Genomic DNA, 18868 nt, shown 5'->3' on the forward strand with positions numbered 1-18868 from the left:
TAGTGTCCCCGCCCCAATACACACCCTATGCCTTCAAAGCTTCCTCAAGTCCAGGCTCCTACTGCCCCTCCACTCTCCAGGAGACCTGCCCTTCCCTACTTTTGGGGTCCCCCAACCCTATCATGCTCAGGGCCCTGACACCTCCCAGGGCTCCCAAAGACTCCCAGGGTGCCCCCACTGCTCAGGCCACCATATTCTTCCAGTTCCCCAGTAGGGAAACATTCAGTGCAGATTGACTGAGTGCCTACGATGTGGAAGGGACTTCCCAGGTGGCTCAGTGGTCAAGAATCCGCCTGCCCATGTAGGAGTCTCAGGAGACACGGGTTCGATTCCTGGGTGGGGAAGATCCCCTGGAGGAGGCCATGGCAACCCATTCCAGTATTCTTGCCTGGAGAACCCATGGACAGAGGAGCCTGGCGGGCTACAGTCCATGGGATCACGAAGAGTCAGACACGACTGAGAGACTTTCCACGTAAGATGTGGAAAGCTCTGCTGGAGGCTGCAGTACACCTCGGTAAACCTGGATTCCGGTTTTGCACCCCATTTTTAGTTGTCAGAGCTCAGGTGGGGCCTTTAACTTCTCTGGGCCCTGACTTTCCCCTCTGACACTGGAATAACAACATCCCCTGGGTGGAAAGAGAGGCAGCGGCTGAGGCAGGGAGAGGCCAAGAGTGCGCGCTGGCTCCAAGGGCCAGGACACCTTGGCGGCTGCCAGGTAGGTCACTGCGCTGGTTGGGGCGCTGAGCACGGGACCGGCCGGCTTCAGCCACGTCCAGGCCCCGGCTGGCCACCAGGTGAGCGCTCCCGAGCGCTCCCAACGCGTCGCGGGCGGCCGTGCGTCCACCAGGCCAAGTACAGGTCATGGAGCGGCGCCCGGGGGGCGGCACGGACCCTAGGGGAAGCAAAGGAGGTACCGGGCTCGGGGTGGGAGGGTGGTGGGCGCGTCCCTGCCAGCCCTCGCACCTCCTGTCTGCTCCTCACCTTCTCCTTCTGACAGGTGGTAAACAAAGCAGCCCTGGCGCCCGAGTGGCGGCGGCGGCGGCGAGCGGCGGGGGCGGCGGCGGGGGAGGGCAGCGGCCCAGCGACCCCAGCTGGGCTCGAGGAGCCGCACCCACACCCACACCCACACCTGTGCCGCGGGGCGGCGCACCAGACCCCGGGACTCCAAGGAGTCTCGGGGGAGGTGTGCTGGAGGGGTCTGCCCAGGGTCATTGGGGACACCTGGGCACTGGGCGGGGGGAGGCGGGGGTCTGGTGGATTGTGGGAGGTTAGGCTGGAGCCTCTGGGGATAGGTGGAGGGGCCATCCGGGGCTACATGGACCAGCGGGGCTACCTAGGACATCTAGAGGGGAATCGGGGGTGCCTGGGCCACAGGGAGCAGACCGTGTTCTGTTGGGACATCTGGGAGAATCGTGGTCCTTCTGGATATTGGGGGGAAGAGTTTGGAATCTGGGGTTGTGTCGGGGGGGCCGTCAGAAACCTCGAGATATTCCCAGGGTGTTAGGAGGTGTCCAGGAGTGCTGGAGTTAAATAGCTCTCCGGCGATATCGTGGGAGCAGGCGGGGGTCCACGGGCATTCCCGTGATAGTCGGGGGTCCAGGGAGGTGAAAGGCACAGTCGGTGACCTTCGGGACTATGAAAAAGGAGTGGTCTCGGGGATCTTGAGGGGGATTCTAGGTCTTTGATCGTAGGGGCCCGTGAGGGTTCGCTGAGACTCAGGGTGGGCCCTGATCTGTTCTTTTCACTCGCGCAGGCGGTGGCGGTCCCCAGCCCGAGGATGCCAGCGCCAGACAGTTCCTGGCGCGGCTGAAAGCTCGCCCCCTGGCGGCCCGAGCTGCGGCCGACGTGGCGGCGCTGGTACGCAGGGCCGGCGCCACCTTGCGCCTGCGCCCCAAGGAGGGTGCGTGATGGGGCGTGGCCTTCCGGGGGCGTGGTCGGAGTGCAGCCTGGTTCCGAGGGTGCGGGCCCAGGATTATTAGTTACTCCCCTTGGTGGGAGGGCTTCCCTGGTGGCTCAGAGGGTAAAGCGTCTATCCGCAATGCGGGAGACCTAGGTTCGCTCCCGGGTCAGGAAGATCCCCTGGAGAAGGAAATGGCTAACCCACTCCAGTACTCTTTCATGGAAAGTTCCACGGTCGGAGGGGCCTGGTAGGCTACAGTCCATGGCATCGCAAAGAATCGTACACGAGTGAGCAACTTCACTTCTCTTGGTGGGACCAATGAGTGTGAATATGGAGGCCCGCGCTCGGCTGTGATTGGAGGGTGCTGGTTTTAGCCTAGAATATTCCTCTAGGAGGTGACATAGAGAGGGTTATTGGAGTAGTTGAACGCTGTAAGATTAGCTGTGGGTGCGGAGTTTGATATTTACTTACGTCAGCGGGGTTTCAAGTGGTATTTCTGAGGAGGCCAGGCCTGGAGAGGGTTGGGGGCGGGCAGTGGCTGAGGGGCAGGCCTGAAATGTTAGTCAAGGGGGCGGAGTCTATAAACGCACTGGGAGTGTGGCTGGAATTGTCAGGAATAATAGGTTGAGGTTTTATAGCCTAGTTGGTCTTCTCTTGTAGCTCAGTGGGTAAAGAATCTGCCTGCAATTCAGGAGACCCGGGTTCGATTCCTGGGTGGGATGATCTCCTGGAGTAGGAAATGGCAACCCATCTAGTATTCTTGCCAAATCCCGTGGACAGAGGAAGTCTGGAGGGCTATAGTGCATGGGGTAGCTATAGTACATGAGTCGGAGACTTAATGACTAAAACCCGGCTAATTAGAGAGCAGGACCTGGAATTCTGGAGAAGCACGGTGTAGGGTGGGCCTAAGGGTTTAAAATGAGGGGCAAAATCTGTGTTTTATTTGAGGGAGGTAGGATTGCTTGAATATTTGTTGCTAGGGTTGTTAGCTAAGGTGGGATCAGGATGGTTATTCGGGTGGGTGGAGCCTGGATGATTACTTGAGGGTCTCGGCTTACATACTAAGAGTGGTGAAACCCGGATGTGAATTCAAAGAGAAGCTGCTAGAATGTTTATACAGGGCGAGAGCCCTATCCAGTTTCACAGGACCATCATTAAAGACTTTCTTTAGCAATGTGGGAGACCTGGGTTTGATTCCAGAAAGATCCCCTGGAGAAGGGAATGGCTATCCACTGCTGTATTCTTGTCTGGAAAATCCCATGGACAGAGGAGCCTGGCCAGCTACAGTCCATGGGGTCGCAAAGAGTCAGACAGGACTGCACGACTAACACTAGTCTCTTTTATTCTTTAGCCCTTAGAATACCAGAAGGACAATGACATCATGGATTTGTCCCAAGATGCCCTTGCCTCCTAGGAAGAGTTCCTGGCATGTCAAGTACAGTCGGTTTTAAAAGCCTTGCGTTGTACTTTCCTGGTCGTGCAGTGGCTAATGTTCAAGGCTCCCAATGTAGGGGGCCAGGTTCAGTTACCTTGGGGAATTGGATCCTAAGTAACTAAGACCTTGCACAGCCAAATAAATAAGTATTAAAAAAAATACACGTGTAATTTTGGGAAGCTTGAACCATCCATCTTGCCAAGATTTCCTTCATGAATCTTGGGTTCTTGGGTTGGGAGAGAGGGTGGAAGAGAAGGATGGGAGCTGCAGGAGAGCATTGAACAGGGCCATGCTGAGAATCCAGCACAAGCCTTGAGTCAATATTGGATGTCTCTCCATTTATTTAGGTCTTCTTTAATTTCTTTCAACAATGTTTTGCATTTCCTAGAGTACAATTTTTATGCTTCTTTTGTTAATTTTGTTTGAAAGTATTTTTATTATTTTCAGGCTGTTGTGAATGGAGTTTTTTTTTTTTATTTCATTCTTGTCTATAGAAATACAATTGATTTTTGTAGTTTAATTTTCTATCCTGTAACCTCGTGAAATTTGTTATTAGTTCTAATTGTTTTTCAGTTGGTTCCTTAGGATTTTCTATATAATGACATTTGCAAACAGAGATGGTTTTATTTCTTTTGTTAAAAAGGAAACAATCAATGCAAAATGGAGTGACTTGTGCTAAGCTCCACTGATATTTAATATCTAACCAAATTGTACTTGCAGGCTATCCTAGGAATTGAATTTTAAGCCAATTAGTCTGTGAGGTTTTCTTTTTCCTGGTCAGCACTAGTGAGGTAATCTGCCTAAGACATCCTCCCTTGCTTTCCCCGAAGGGAAGGTGACCTTCCCAGAAATAATTCACTGTTTAAATTGTGGTTTAGTCACTAAGTCCTTTCTGACTGTTGGGATCCCATGGACTGTAGCCAACAGTCTCCTCTGTCCATGGTATTTCCCAGGCAAGAATGCTGGAGTGGGTTGCTATTTCCTTCTCCAGGGAATCTTCCTGACCCAGGGACTGAACATGTGTCTTCTGCATTGCAGACAGTCTCCTGCATTGCAAGTGAATTCTTTGCTGCTGAACCACTCACTTGTCCTTTCTTTTATCAACATTTTCCAATATGGATGCCTCTTATTTGTTTTTCTTGCCTACTTTTCCCAACTAGAATTTTAGGTACAATATTGAATAGAAGTAGCAAGAGCAGACATTGTTTTATTCCAGATCATGGGTACAAAGTATATAGACTTTCACGATTGAGTAAAATTTTAGCTGTTTTCTGGACCCACTGTTTATGATAAGAAGCCTACTTGGGACTTTCCTGGTGGCCTAGTGGATAAGAATCCACCTGCTAAGTGCAGAGGACAAGGGTTTGATCCCTGGTCCGGGAAGATTCCACATGTGTTGATGTCCTTTAATGGACTGGAACCTGGTGGTCCAGAGTCGATGATGAGAAAGGGAAAGAAGGAGAGAGGCTAATATTTCCTGGGTTACAGACGGCTTTCGCGTTCCAGGAAATCAGCCAGAAATAGAGAGAGAGAGAAAGAAAGAAAGAAAGACACAGGGACCAAAGCTCTGATTGAGCAAAGGTGTTTTAGTCAACATGGTTTGGGCATATATACTGTAGTTATTCTCAGCAAAGATAAAGATTAAAATTCCAGACTTACAAAACATAGGCGATCCATATTAAAGAGAGAGTATCAGTTTTACCATATGGTTCATAAGAAGAAAGAGGGTATTTATCACCATATTGAAAAACTAATGAAGGAAATGCCTGGATCCCTCAGCCATGGGAGAGGCTTGCCTCTCCTCTTAATTCCTGAATATTTAGGAATTAATAAGGAACAGAGGATTCCTGACAGATCCAGAACAGCACACAGGAAGATCAGATCAGATCAGTCACTCAGTCGTGTCCAACTCTTTGCAACCCCATGAATCACAGCATGCCAGGCCTGCCTGTCCATCACCAACTCCCGGAGTTCACTCAGACTCACGTCCATCGAGTCAGTGATGCCATCCAGCCATCACATCCTGTCGTCCCCTTCTCCTCTTGCCCCCAATCCCTCCCAGCATCAGAGTCTTTTCCAATGAGTCAACTCTTCACATGAGGTGGCCAAAATACTGGAGTTTCAGCTTTCACATCATTCCTTCGAAAGAAATCCCAGGGCTGATCTTCATAATGGACTGGTTGGATCTCCTTGCAGTCCAAGGGACTCTCAAGAGTCTTCTCCAACACCACAGTTCAAAAGCATCAATTCTTCGGTGCTAAGACTTCTTCACAGTCCAACTCTCACATCCATACATGACCACAGGAAAAACCATAGCCTTGACTAGACGAACCTTTGTTGGCAAAGTAATGTCTCTGTTTTTGAATATGCTATCTAGGTTGGTCATAAGTTTCCTTCCAAGGAGTAAGTGTCTTTTAATTTCATGGCTGCAGTCACCATCTGCAGTGATTTCGGAGCCCAGAAAAATAAAGTCTGACACTGCTTCCACTGTTTCCCCATCTATTTCCCATGAATTGATGGGACCGGATGCCATGATCTTCATTTTCTGAATGTTGAGCTTTAAGCCAACTTTTTCACTCTCCATTTTCACTTTCATCAAAAGGCTTTTTAGCTCCTCTTCACTTTCTGCCATAAGGGTGGTGTCATCTGCATATCTGAGGTTATTGATATTTCTCCTAGCAATCTTGATTCCAGCTTGTGTTTCTTCCAGTCCAGCGTTTCTCATGATGTACTCTGCATATAAGTTAAATAAACAGGGTGACAATATACAGCCTTGATGTACTCCTTTTCCTATTTGGAACCAGTCTGTTGTTCCATGTCCAGTTCTAACTGTTGCTTCCTGACCTGCATACAAATTTCTCAAGAAGCAGATCAGGTGGTCTGGTGTTCCCATCTCTTTCAGAATTTTCCACAGTTTATTGTGATCCACGCAGTCAAAGGCTTTGGCATAGTCAATAAAGCAGAAATAGATGTTTTTCTGGAACTCTTTTGCTTTTTCCATGATCCAGTGGATGTTGGCAATTTGATCTCTGGTTCCTCTGCCTTTTCTAAAACCAGCGTGAACATCAGGAAGTTCACGGTTCACATATTGCTGAAGCCTGGCTTGGAGAATTTTGAGCATTACTTTTACTAGCATGTGAGATGAGTGCAACTGTGCGGTAGTTTGAGCATTCTTTGGCATTGCCTTTCTTTGGGATTGGAATGAAAACTGACCTTTTCCAGTCCTGTGGCCACTGCTGAGTTTTCCAAATGTGCTGGCATATTGAGTGCAGCACTTTCACAGCATCATCTTTCAGGATTTGGAATAGCTCAACTGGAATTCCATCACCTCCACTAGCTTTGTTCGTAGTGATGCTTCCTAAGGCCCACTTGACTTCACATTCCAGGATGTCTGGCTCTAGGTCAGTGATCACACCATCGTGATTATCTGGGTCATGAAGATCTTTTTTGTACAGTTCTTCTGTGTATTCTTGCCATCTCTTCTTAATATCTTCTGCTTCTGTTAGGTCCATACCATTTCTGTCCTTTATCGAGTCCATCTTTGCATGAAATGTTCCTTTGGTATCTCTGATTTTCTTGAAGAGCTCTCTAGCCTTTCCCATTCTGTTGTTTTCTTCTATTTCTTTGTATTGATCTCTGAAGAAGGCTTTCTTATCTCTTCTTGCTATTCTTTGGAACTCTGCATTCACATGTTTATATCTTTCCTTTTCTCCTTTGCTTTTCGCTTCTCTTCTTTTCACAGCTATTTGTAAGGCCTCCTCAGACAGCCATTTTGCTTTTTTGCATTTCTTTTCCATGGGGATGGTCTTGATCCCTGTCTCCTGTACAATGTCACGGACCTCATTCCATAGTTCATCAGGCACTCTATCTATCAGATCTAGGCCCTTAAATCTATTTCTCACTTCCACTGTATAATCATAAGGGATTTGATTTAGGAAATACCTGAATGGTCTAGTGGTTTTCCCTACTTTCTTCCATTTAAGTCTGAATTTGGCAATAAGGAGTTCATGGTCTGAGCCACAGTCAGCTCCTGGTCTTGTTTTTGCTGACTGTATAGAGCTTCTCCATCTTTGGCTGCAAAGAATATAATCAATCTGATTTCGGTGTAGACCATCTGGTGATGTCCATGTGTAGAGTCTTCTCTTGTGTTGTTGAAAGAGGGTGTTTGTTATGACCAGTGCGTTTTCTTGGCAAAACTCCATTAGTCTTTGCCCTGCTTCATTCCATATCCAAGGCCAAATTTGCCTGTTACTCCAGGTGTTTCTTGACTTCCTACTTTTGCATTCCAGTCCCCTATAATGAAAAGGACATCTTTTTTGGGTGTTAGTTCTAAAAGCTCTTGTAGGTCTTCATAGAACCGTTCAACTTCAGCTTCTTCAGCGTTACTGGTTGGGGCATAGACTTGGATTACTGTGATATTGAATGGTTTGCCTTGGAAACGAACAGAGATCATTCTGTTGTTTTTGAGATTGCATCCAAGTACTGCATTTCGGACTCTTTTGTTGACCATGATGGCTACTCCATTTCTTCTGAGGGATTCCTGCCCACAGTAGTAGATATAATGGTCATCTGAGTTAAATTCACCCATTCCAGTCCATTTCAGTTCACTGATTCCTAGAATGTCGACATTCACTCTTGCCATCTCTTGTTTGAGCACTTCCAATTTGCCTTGATTCATGGACCTGACATTCCAGGTTCCTATGCAATATTGCTCTTTACAGCATCGGACCTTGCTTCTATCACCAGTCACATCCACAGCTGGGTATTGTTTTTGCTTTGGCTCCATCCCTTCATTCTTTCTGGAGTTATTTCTCCACTGATCTCCAGTAGCATATTGGGCACCTACTGACCTGGGGAGTTCCTCTTTCAGTATCCTATCATTTTGCCTTTTCATACTGCTCATGGGGTTCTCAAGGCAAGAATACTGAAGTGGTTTGCCATTCCCTTCTCCAGTGGACCACATTCTGTCAGATCTCTCCACCATGACCCGCCCATCTTGGGTTGCCCCACGGGCATGGCTTAGTTTCATTGAGTTAGACAAGGCTGTGGTGCTAGTGTGATTAGATTGACTAGTTTTCTGTGAGTATGGTTTCAGTGTGTTTGCCCTCTGATGCCCTCTTGCAACACCTACCGTCTTACTTGGGTTTCTCTTACCTTGGACATGGGGTATCTCTTCACGGCTGCTCCAGCAAAGCGCAGCCATTGCTCCTTACCTTGGACGAGGGGTGTCTCCTCACCGCCGCCCTTCCTGACACACATGCCAAGGAGCAACTAAAGCTCTTGAGCCACAACTACTGAACCCAAGTGCTGCAACTACTGAAGCCCCTGTGTCTAGAGCCTGTGCACCGCAGTGAAAGAAGCTATCCCAGTAACAAGTATGTGCACTGCAAGGAAGAATAGCCCCTGCTCACTGCAACTAGAGAAAGTCAGTGAGCAGCAATGAAGACCCAGTGGAACCAAAAAAAGAAGACTGCTTGTCATATTATTGGGGTTACCTTGTAGATGAGTCATTTTTCTCTTTGTTCTTTCAAGGTTTTCTCTTTGGATTTTAACATTTTTGAATATGATGTGCCTAGGTATCTATCTCTTTGCATTTATCCTGCTTGGAGTTGGTTAAGCTTCTTGTCATGTAGATTTTAGCTATTACTTCTTTGAATTCTTTGGCTCCTCTCTCTGTCTCCACTTGTGCTTCCCCATTACACATATGCTGGTGTACCTAGTTGTGTCCCGTATTTGTCTGATGCTCTATTCATTTTTTTATTCATTCCTTTTACAATCTGTTCTTCAAATTGCATAATTTGCATTGAACTCTCTTCTAGTTCACTGCTCCTTTCTTCTGCTAGCCCCAAAGAGCTACTTTTAGTCCCTCTGCTTATTTTTTTCATTTTGGTTATTGTCCTGTAGATGAAAAACTAATTGGTTGATCCAAAAAAGAAATGAAAAATTTTATTCAAGTCAAATTTGAGGATTATAACCTGAGAAGAGCATCTCAGAAAGCTCTGAGAACTGTTCTGGCCCTTAGAAGTCAAGATACAGTTATATGTTTTTTGAGACAGAGGGCTATACATCAAGTGATGTATGATGGTTTACATAATCCAGATCTAAGCATCATCATGGTAGGTCATGTTACAAGATCAAGAAAGAATATTGTCTTTTAAGGAGTTGTCTTGTTGATGCTTGAAGCCGCTGTCTTTTAATTAAAATTTTTGCAGGAAGGAGGACCCCTTCCAGGGCCTCAGAGTGGGCTCTTGTCTAACACTTTGTTAGATAGTTCACTCAGAAAGGAATTGTCTGAGGAGACCCCTGTGCTGACAAAGCAAGAGACTGTATTGGGAAAGGGCATCTGGGTGGAGAGCAGGAGGGTAAGGGAACCCAGGAGAACTACTCTGCTACGTGGCTCACAATCTCGGGTTTTATGGTACTGCGGTTAGTTTCTGGGTTATCTCTGGCCCATGACTCTGACTCAGGGTCCCTCCTCCATGGCATGCACATTGCTCAGCCAAGATAGATTCCAGCAAGACGTTTTCTGGGAGGTTGGTAGGATATATGGACTGGCATCCCCCTCTGTCCTTTACACCTTTCCTGAATTATTTCGGTTGTTGGTAGCTTGTTAGTTCTGTGTTCTTTACCAGGACCTCCTGTTGTTAAGATAGTTCATGCAAGTTGTTACTGTGTGCCTGGCCAGGGCAGGAAGTTTCAGTTAGTGCTTCCCTAACAAAATCACTCACCTGGCATCAGGACTTACTGAAGCTCGGGTTCCTTAATGTCTCAGCACAGAAGGAATTCAGAAAGAGACAAAGCAATGGGCAAGAAGTAGGCATATTAATGTAGGACTCTTATGAGGGAGACAAGCGTGCAGGCAAGGGCCACTACCCCAGGAATTAAGTGGGAAAGTAGGTTTATTTAAGGAGATACACACTCCATAGATGGGCTTCTCATTGCTGTGGCTTCTCTTGTTGTGAAGCCTAGGCTCTAGGGTGCACAGGCTTCAGTAGTTGTAGCATGAGGGCTCAGTAGTTGTGGCTTATGGGCTTAGTTATCCCATGGCATCTGGAATCTTCCCAGACCAGGGATCAAATCTGTGTCCCCTGCATTGGTAGGTGGAATCTTTACCACCGAGCCAGCTGGGAAGCCTTGTAACTATATCCTCTATTTGATGAGATATTGTTTTCATACTTTCCCTTACATCTTTATACATGATTTCTTACTTCTTTGAGCAAATTTAATAGCTGATTTTGAAACTGCACATCTCAGATTGGGACTCAAACCCAGCTGAGACCCAGACTGGGCCTTAAACCTATAGCCTTCTCATTGAAATCACACACCTGGTCTCAGGACTTAATGGAGTTCAGGTTCTTTATGTCTCATAACAGAAAGAATTCAGTGAGAGACAAAGTGATAGGTAAAAAATGGGTGTATTTAGAGATATACATTCCATAGACAGAATGGAGTCCATCTCAAAAGGCAAGAGTGGCCTTGGGAAAAACACACTCCACAGACAGAGTGTGGACCATCTCAGAAGGTGAGAGGCCCTGAAATAAGGTGTGGTTAGTTTTCATGGGCTGAGTATTTCATAGACAAATGACTGGGAGGATTATTCCAACTATTTTGGAGAAGGGGCAAGGATTTCCAGGATTTGGGCCACCCCCACTTTTTGCTTTTTTATGGTTGATCTGAGAACTGTTATGGTGCCTGTAAGTGTGCCATTTAGCATGCTAATATATTAAAATGAGCATATAATGAGGCTCAAAGTCTACTGGAAGTCAAATATTCTGCCATCTTGGACCTAGTTGGTTCTAGTCATTTTATGTCATATCCTCAACTGGTATGTAATTCTTTTAAAGGTCGTGCCCTGCCCTCTTTCCTCCTGTTTCACTTTGAAGTTTATCTGCTAGGTCTAACATTTGAGTCTTCTAATAGTTTCTGTTTCCTGCTGTTCCTGCCACTTTTCTTGTTTCTTTGCATGTTTCATAATTTTCTGTTGAAAACTAAACATTTTGTATAATATAGCAACTCTATATTTAGAGCTGTCCATTTTTGTTATAATTTCCTTGTTTACTGTTTAGTGGCTTGACCAGACTAATTTAGTTAAATCTGTTTCCACCTTATAAACTTCTTCAAAGGGTTCAGCTTTGGGCATGAACATAGTCCCTTTCATGGATCACAGCTTTGTCATGGTGAAGGGGCTTGTGTAACTCAGTGAAGCTAGGAGCCATGCAGGGCCACCCAAGACACATGGGTCATAGGGAGGAGTTCTGACAAAACCTGGGCCACTGGAGAAGGAAATGGCAACCCACTCCAGTGTTCTTGCCTGGAGAACCCCATGGACAGTATGAAAAGGGAAAAAGATATGACACCAGAAGATAATCCCCCCAGGTCAGAAAGTGTCCAATATGCTACTGGGGAAGAGTGAAGAGCAATTACTAATAGGTCTAGTAAGAATGAATGGCTGGACCAAAGTGGGAATGATGCTCAGCTGTAGATGTGTCTTGTGGTGAAGGTAAAAGTTGATACTATAAAGATCAATATTGCATAAGAACCTGGAATGTTAGGTCCAAGTGTTAGTTGCTCCAGTTGTGTCCGACTCTGTGACCCCATGGGGTGTAGACCGCCAGGCTACATTCTGAGTCTTAGTCACATAAAATGGTTTTTCTTCTTTAAGCCCAGAGCTGATGATTACACAAAAAAACAACTCAGCTTAAACTTCGTACTAAGGTACTAAGGATTATATCGGCTTCCCGTGTGGCTCATTCTTTACCACAACATGTGGTAAAGAATCTACCTGCAATGCAGGAGACCTGGGTTCGATCCCTGGGTTGGGAAGATCCCCTGGAGAAGGGAAAGGCTACCCACTCTAGTATTCTGGCCTGGAGAATTCCATGGACTGTACAATCCAGGGGTCACAAAGAGTCTGACAAGACTGAGTGATTTCACTTTCACTTTTCACTTTCAAGGATTAGATAACAATGTATCCTGCTTGAGGATAGTTTCTCCTTCTTGAAAACCTTCTGACTAACCCTGTTATCTTAAAATGTATATTATGATAGTGGGTCTGGTAAGATCTTTCTATTGTTAGTTCTAATCCTGTAATCTTAAAATGTAAATTGTGGGAGTGGGTCTAGGAAGATTTTTATAACCTTGAGATATTATTTTGATTTAGATGGCACCCCACTCCAGTACTCTTGCCTGGAAAATCTCATGGACAGAGGAGCCTGGTAGGCTGCAGTCCATGGGGTCACTAGGAGTCGGACACGACTGAGCGACTTCACTTTCACTTTTCACTTTCATGCATTGGAGAAGGAAATGGCAACCCACTCCAGTATTCTTGTCTGGAGGATCCCAGAGATGGCGGAGTCTGGTGGGCTGCCATCTATGGGGTTGCACAGAGTCGGACACGACTGAAGCGACTTAGCAATAATAACCAATATAAAAAGTATGTAGCTCCCTAGCTAAGACTAGCAAGTGGGGTACTCTCCAGCCCTTTCTGATGTCAGTGTAGAAGCTTTCTCTGTCCCTTTTCATTGTAACAAAACTTCTGCCACACAAGAGCCCTGAGTGGTCAAGCCTGGTCTCTGGTCCCAAATCTAAATCTTTTTCTTTAGAGATCACGAATCTGACATCATTCACCATAAGCTATCAATACTATACCTAACTTAACTGCCACTGAAGTTTTACAATACTCTGGGGCATAACTTGTTCTGCTGCTGCTGCTAAGTCGCCTCAGTTGTGTCTGACTGTGCGACCCCATTGACGGCAGCCCACCAGGCTCCACCGTCCCTGGGATTCTCCAGGCAAGAACACTGGAGTGGGTTGCCATTTCCTTCTCCAATGCATGAAAGTGAAAAGTGAAAGTGAAGTCGCTCAGTCGTGTCTGACTCTTCACGACCCCATGGACTGCAGCCCCCCAGGCTCCTCCGTCCATGGGACTTTCCAGGCAAGAGTACTGGAGTTGGGTGCCATTGCCTTCTCCATAACTTGTTCTAATTAACCAATTAAAATCTTATTCCATTAAAGTCAGGCCCCTTATTCAACTAAAATATGGGGTAGTCTTTTTAATCTTTTTTTTAAGTGAAGTATAGTTGGTTTACAATGTTTAAGGTGTAAGCATGGTGTAGTCTTTCAGAACAGCTTTTTTTTTTCTTCTTGAGAGCAGTCTTTGTAGCTTGCTCTGCCCCTAGAAGGACTCTTGTCAGCTGTTTCTCCCTGTTTTGCCTGTTGCTATCTTAATGGCTTCTAAAGCTCTTGTTCTTCAACTTCTTGACTTTCTGTTTCAAATAAAGTCAGTCCTCTAAGGGAAAGCTGTTAAACTCTCTGTTCTTTATATTCTCCCTCAAGAGTTGCAGGTCTATCAGAAGCCCACCCCTCTTGGAATGACCAACACTCCTCTTTTATGAGCAGGGAGCTGGGGAGGTTATATCCTTTGGTATTATCTGCTTGTCTTTCCCAGTGTGGAACCTCCACTCTAATAGTAAGCTATGGAGTGGGCAATTGGGGCCCAATATTCTTGGTCTGCCATACTGGGGTACAGTTTCATCCTTATGAACAGGGTCTGGGTGGTGGAAGAGAGCCCCAGGCCTCTTAGTCATGCCTTCCCAGAATAGAGTTTCTATAATATGGGGCTGAGCAGATGAGACATGTTGGTTACCTGCCCCTCCTGAGGAGAAATCACTGTCCTAGACCAGGAGCTGGCAGGGGAAGAGCCCCATGTTCTTGTCCACACTCTTGGAGTAGAGCTTCTATCACACTGAGCTGGCATGTAGGGAGGGAGCAAGTCATAATTAAAGTGCCAGACTCTTGGTGTTCTCATAGTGATTTATTGGATTTTCTTGAACAAATGTTTCTCCATTTCCTATATGCCCTTATGCAATTCCCAAAGACTTTACGGGGTTGGTTAAACTCAACATAGCTCATTATTAGAGAAATGCAAATCAAAACTACAATGAGGTATTACCTCACACCAATCAGAATGGCCATCATAAAAAAGAAAAACAACAAACAATAAATCTTGGACAGGATGTGGAGAAAAGGAAAACCCACTGCATGGATTGTGGGAATGTAAATTGATATAGCCACTATGGAGAACAGTATGGAGATTCCTTAACGAACTAGGAATAAAACTACCATGTGTGTGCTTAGTCACTCAGTCGTGTCCGACTCTTTGTGACCCCATGGACTGTAGCCCGCCAGGCTCCTCTGTCCATGGGGATTCTCCAGGCAAGAATACTGGAGTGGGTTGCCATACCCTTCTCCAGGGGATCTTCTTGACCTGGGAATCAAACTGGGGTCTCCTGCATTGCAGGCGGATTCTTTACCAGTTGAACTACCAGGGAAGCCCAATCCCACTACTGGGCATATACCCTGAGAAAACCATAATTCAAAAAGATACATGTACCCCAATGTTCATAGCACCACTATTTACATATTTACAATAGCCAGAACATGGAAGCAACCTAGATGTCCATTGACAGTTGAATGGATAAAGATATAGTACATACATACAATGGAATACTACTCAGCCATAAAAAGAAATGAATTTGAGTCACTTGTAGTGAGGTGGATAAACCTAGAGTCTGTCATACAGAGTGAAGTAAGTCAGAAAGACAAAAACAAGCATCATATACTAATGCATTTATATGGGATCTAGAAAAATAGTACTGATGAACCTATTTACCAAGAAGTCATGGAGACACAGAGAGAACGGACTTGTGGACACAGCAAGGGAAGAGAGGGTGGTGCGAATTGAGAAAGTAGCATTGATTTATATACACTATCATGTGTAAATTAGAGGGCTTGTGGGAAGCTGCTATATAACAGGGAGCCCAGCCTGATGCTGTGTGACCACCTAGAGGGGTGGAATGTGGGGCGGTAACTGAGGCTCAGAATTTGCGTTGATGTATGGCAGAGACCACCACAACATTGTAAAACATTTATCTTCTAATAAAGAATAAAAAGAAGTGAAAAAGTTCACTAGTGTTGGTTGCTTTGAGGATAAGGCCCACCAAGCTCCTAGTACTACTATTCTGGAATTCTCTATTTTTAAAAAATGGTGAAATATACCTAATAGAGAACATACATACAGCATACACTAACAGTTTGACAAACTGTAAAATCAATACCTGTGTAACTCTCACTAGGTTAAATAAGATAACATTATTAATTTTCCAGAAATTCCTACATACTCCTCAAATTGCTTTTTCCATTTAACACAATACTGTAGCTATTGTTCCTTGTCAAACCATGAAGAATTTTTAAACCTTTTTAGTCAGGGTATAATGTAGATTCACTCATTAGCATACAGAATTTCCTGCTCCAATTTTCCATTCTTTCCTTCAGATCTATTCTTAGAAATGGAATCACTGAGTCAGGGCAGGCATATATATTATTATACTGCCCTGGATAAATGTCGAATCAATTTGTGCCCATATTAGCAGTGTATGAATGTGCCCGTTTTCTTCTATCTTTAGTAGCTCTAGGATTTATCCATAGTACTTACTATTTTGTGATCTTGGCCAACTCAGCCTCTCTGGGCTGCAGTTCTCTTACCTGTAAAATGGATTTTAAAATAGTTCCTACCTCACAGAATCCTTGGGGGACTAAGTGAGTGCTTAGATGGGCAATTGGCGTAGAGAACTCACAGTAGAAGTGTTTGTCTTTTTTATTTTACCAGTGAGTTAAGAGAAGAACAGCATTTTATTATTTATTTATTTGCATTGCTTTGAGTGTTTATTTATTTATTTGGCTGTGCCGGATCTTAGTTGCAGCATGTGGGATCTTTAGCTACAAGACCAGGGATTGAACCTGGGTCCCTTGTATTGGGACCCCAGAGTCTTAGCCACTGGACCACCAGGGAAGTCTCTGCTTTGAGTATTAGTGAGGTTAAGAATCTTTACATGTGCTTCATGACTATTTGTATTTCTCATTTCGTGAACCATCTAATTCTGTCTGCTCCCATTTTTCAGTTGGGAATTGCTTTCCTTTTATAGTTATTGAACTACAGGAGCGCTTTGTGTATTGAGCACATTGTCTCTATACCTTTGATATACATTATTTTTCTAAAATACAAATTTTGTCATGTCACATAACCTTCGAATGGCACCCTTATCACATGCAGCAGAAAGTCTTTAATTTGAGGATTTGAGTCAGTTGTAGTGAGGTAGCCAAACTCCAGCCCATCACTCCAGCTTCATTTCCTGCCATCTTTCAGAATGCTTTCTGAATCTTCATCCCATCTTAGAAGTGGTATCATGTAAACTAATCCCCTCTGTCTTCTCAGCCACCCCTTCCCACAGTCCTGTATGTCTGCAGTCATAACCATGTTTGGAACCATGGATTGTCCCATTATCCTATATGAGTACCTGGAGGGAAGAGTATGTAATAAGGTAGGTGCTCAATTCATGTTTATTCAATGAACAAAAGAATAAATGGTTGAATGTGCAAAACTTTCCTATAGTCTTCTTACACTGCGTGGTAAGCAAACACTTTTCTTAATGCTTGCAAATAGAAAAAAAATTCCTGATTTTGTTTTCAGAATAAAGGAAAAACAGAAAAAAAGTGTCTTTTCTCCCACTATATTTTCACCATGAAGTTTTGCATCAGGACTAGCATAGCTTGGCATGATCTCTGTGGTACATGTCAAGAGTTAGTCACAAATCAGGTGTGAACCAACTGAGAAGGTAAGATTCTCAGGGACCTCTGGCCCTAGCCTGCGTAAGCCTGTATTGTGCACACTATCTCAGGTGGCTGCTTCAGGAAGTGGGTATCACTTCAGCCAGGGACAGTTAGCCTCCCAGGCAATGTTCACATCATTAGTAACAAGATAGAATGTTGTTTGGACTTCCCTGGGGGTCCAATGGCTAAGACTCCTGCTCCCAATGCAGAGGGCCTGGGTTCCATCCCTGATCAGGGGACTGGATCCCATATACCACAACTTAAAAAAAAGATGTTGTTGTTGTATATTTTGTTTGAAAACCACAATGGCTTCTCTCTTGAGATTTCAGGGCCCATCGCAGGATGCCTAGGGCTTATAAACCTGAAAGCATAGCCACAAAATTGATTGAATATTGGGCTACCTGTTTTCAAGAGCTTCCTATAACCCACTAAATTATTATTTACTTTCCAAACACTGTGACTATGTCCTCATTTCATTTAATTATAGCTTCACATTTAAAAGCTCTGTATTGGTTCCATCCAAACCATGTGCTCTAATTCATTTAGCCCATCCCCCTTTGTTGTTCATTTTAGTGGTCTTCAAGCTTTTGCTACAATAAATAATACTCTGATATACTTTTTAACATCTTGGATGGTTTCCTTGGGATAAATTTTTAGATTTTTAGTTTTCTTTCTTATGACTATTTAAGTATCGGTCTTCTACTTTACAAACTCTAAGGTCCTACTCAGAGGAGTGTCTCATTAATCTTCTGAGGCCTTAGGAGGTGGCTCTCACAACATGTAAAGTTGGTAGAAACATTTTTTTATCATTTTGAGAGTCATTGTTTTCCACTAGACCCAGAGTCTCAAGAGAGGAAGCCAGACTATTAATACCGCTGGCCTTTGAACGATGTAGGGATTAGGGGCAACAATGCAGGGCAGTCCAAAATCCTCCTATATGGAGAAGGAAATGGCAACCCACTCCAGTGTTCTTGCCTGGAGAACCCCAGGGACGGGGGAGCCTGGTGGGCTGCCGTCTATGGGGTCGCACAGAGTCGGACACGACTGAAGCGACTTAGCAGCAGCAGCATCTGTATACCACTCCTTTAAAAATGAATGCAGACTCTGCTGTGATTAATAAATTAGAATTTTATTTTCAACTGTCAAAAAAATAAATACATAAAATAAAACAAAATCCTCCTATAACATTAGAGTCAGCCCTCCAGATTCTGCATCCTCGGATTCAACCAACCTTGCATCCAACCTCACATCATGTAGTAATGTAGTAGGTTATTTAGTGAAAGATATCCACGTATAAATGGACCCTCACAGTTCAAACCCATGTAATCCAAAGGTCATGTGTATTTGAATCTAGAGTTTGTGCACTATTAAATCTATCATCTTGAAGGCACCACTTACAGTCTATTATTTATTATTGTACACAACTGGCACTAACAGATTTTTTTTTTCTTAATCATTTATTTTACCTAATTTCCCACACCAGTAGGGCAAAGCAGGCGATTAATAATGCCCACACATAGGAATGAATACTTGGCAAGAACGAACCCATCTTCTATCACGCCTACCTTCCCCAAGAACCCACCTGCCAACGCAGGAGACGTAAGAGACGTGGGTTCCCTCCCTGGGTCAGGAAGATCCCTTGGAGGAGGGCATAGCAACCCATGCCAGTATTCTTGCCTGGAGAATCCCACGGACAGAGGAGTCTGGCCTATAGACTATGGTCCATAGGGTCGCAGAGTCGGTCGGACTCGACTGAAGCGACTTAGCACGCATACAGCCTCCCTAAGAACTACATTTCCCTCTATGCTTGGCGTCACGCGCTCCTGTGACGTAAAAGAGCGGCAGTTACTTCCTACGGTCCCTAT

General features: G+C 44.9%; 1 protein-coding gene across 2 annotated transcripts; it reads left to right on the top strand.

Moving 5' to 3' along the window:
* The first annotated feature begins 723 nt into the window (after positions 1-723).
* On the top strand, positions 724-18833 carry LOC147340402 (PDZ domain-containing protein MAGIX-like). Of its 2 annotated transcripts, XM_086387765.1 has the most exons (4): positions 724-910; positions 1754-1900; positions 16609-16714; positions 18487-18833. In XM_086387765.1, exons 1-3 carry the CDS (start codon positions 862-864, stop codon positions 16644-16646), a joined length of 234 nt encoding a protein of 77 aa, XP_086243891.1. In that variant the 5' UTR covers positions 724-861; the 3' UTR covers positions 16647-16714; positions 18487-18833. The 2 variants fall into 2 exon arrangements, 1 of the variants encoding a protein (XP_086243891.1); XR_015158981.1 differs by lacking the exons at positions 16609-16714; positions 18487-18833 and adding an exon at positions 3252-3387 and having other exon boundaries at positions 771-910.
* The last annotated feature ends 35 nt before the right edge of the window (positions 18834-18868 follow it).

This window comes from Bos grunniens, chromosome X (genome assembly GCF_055505025.1).
Source record: "Bos grunniens cultivar Pamir isolate PY7600 chromosome X, Bosgru_T2T1.0, whole genome shotgun sequence".
Classification (NCBI taxonomy): Eukaryota; Metazoa; Chordata; class Mammalia; order Artiodactyla; family Bovidae; genus Bos; species Bos grunniens.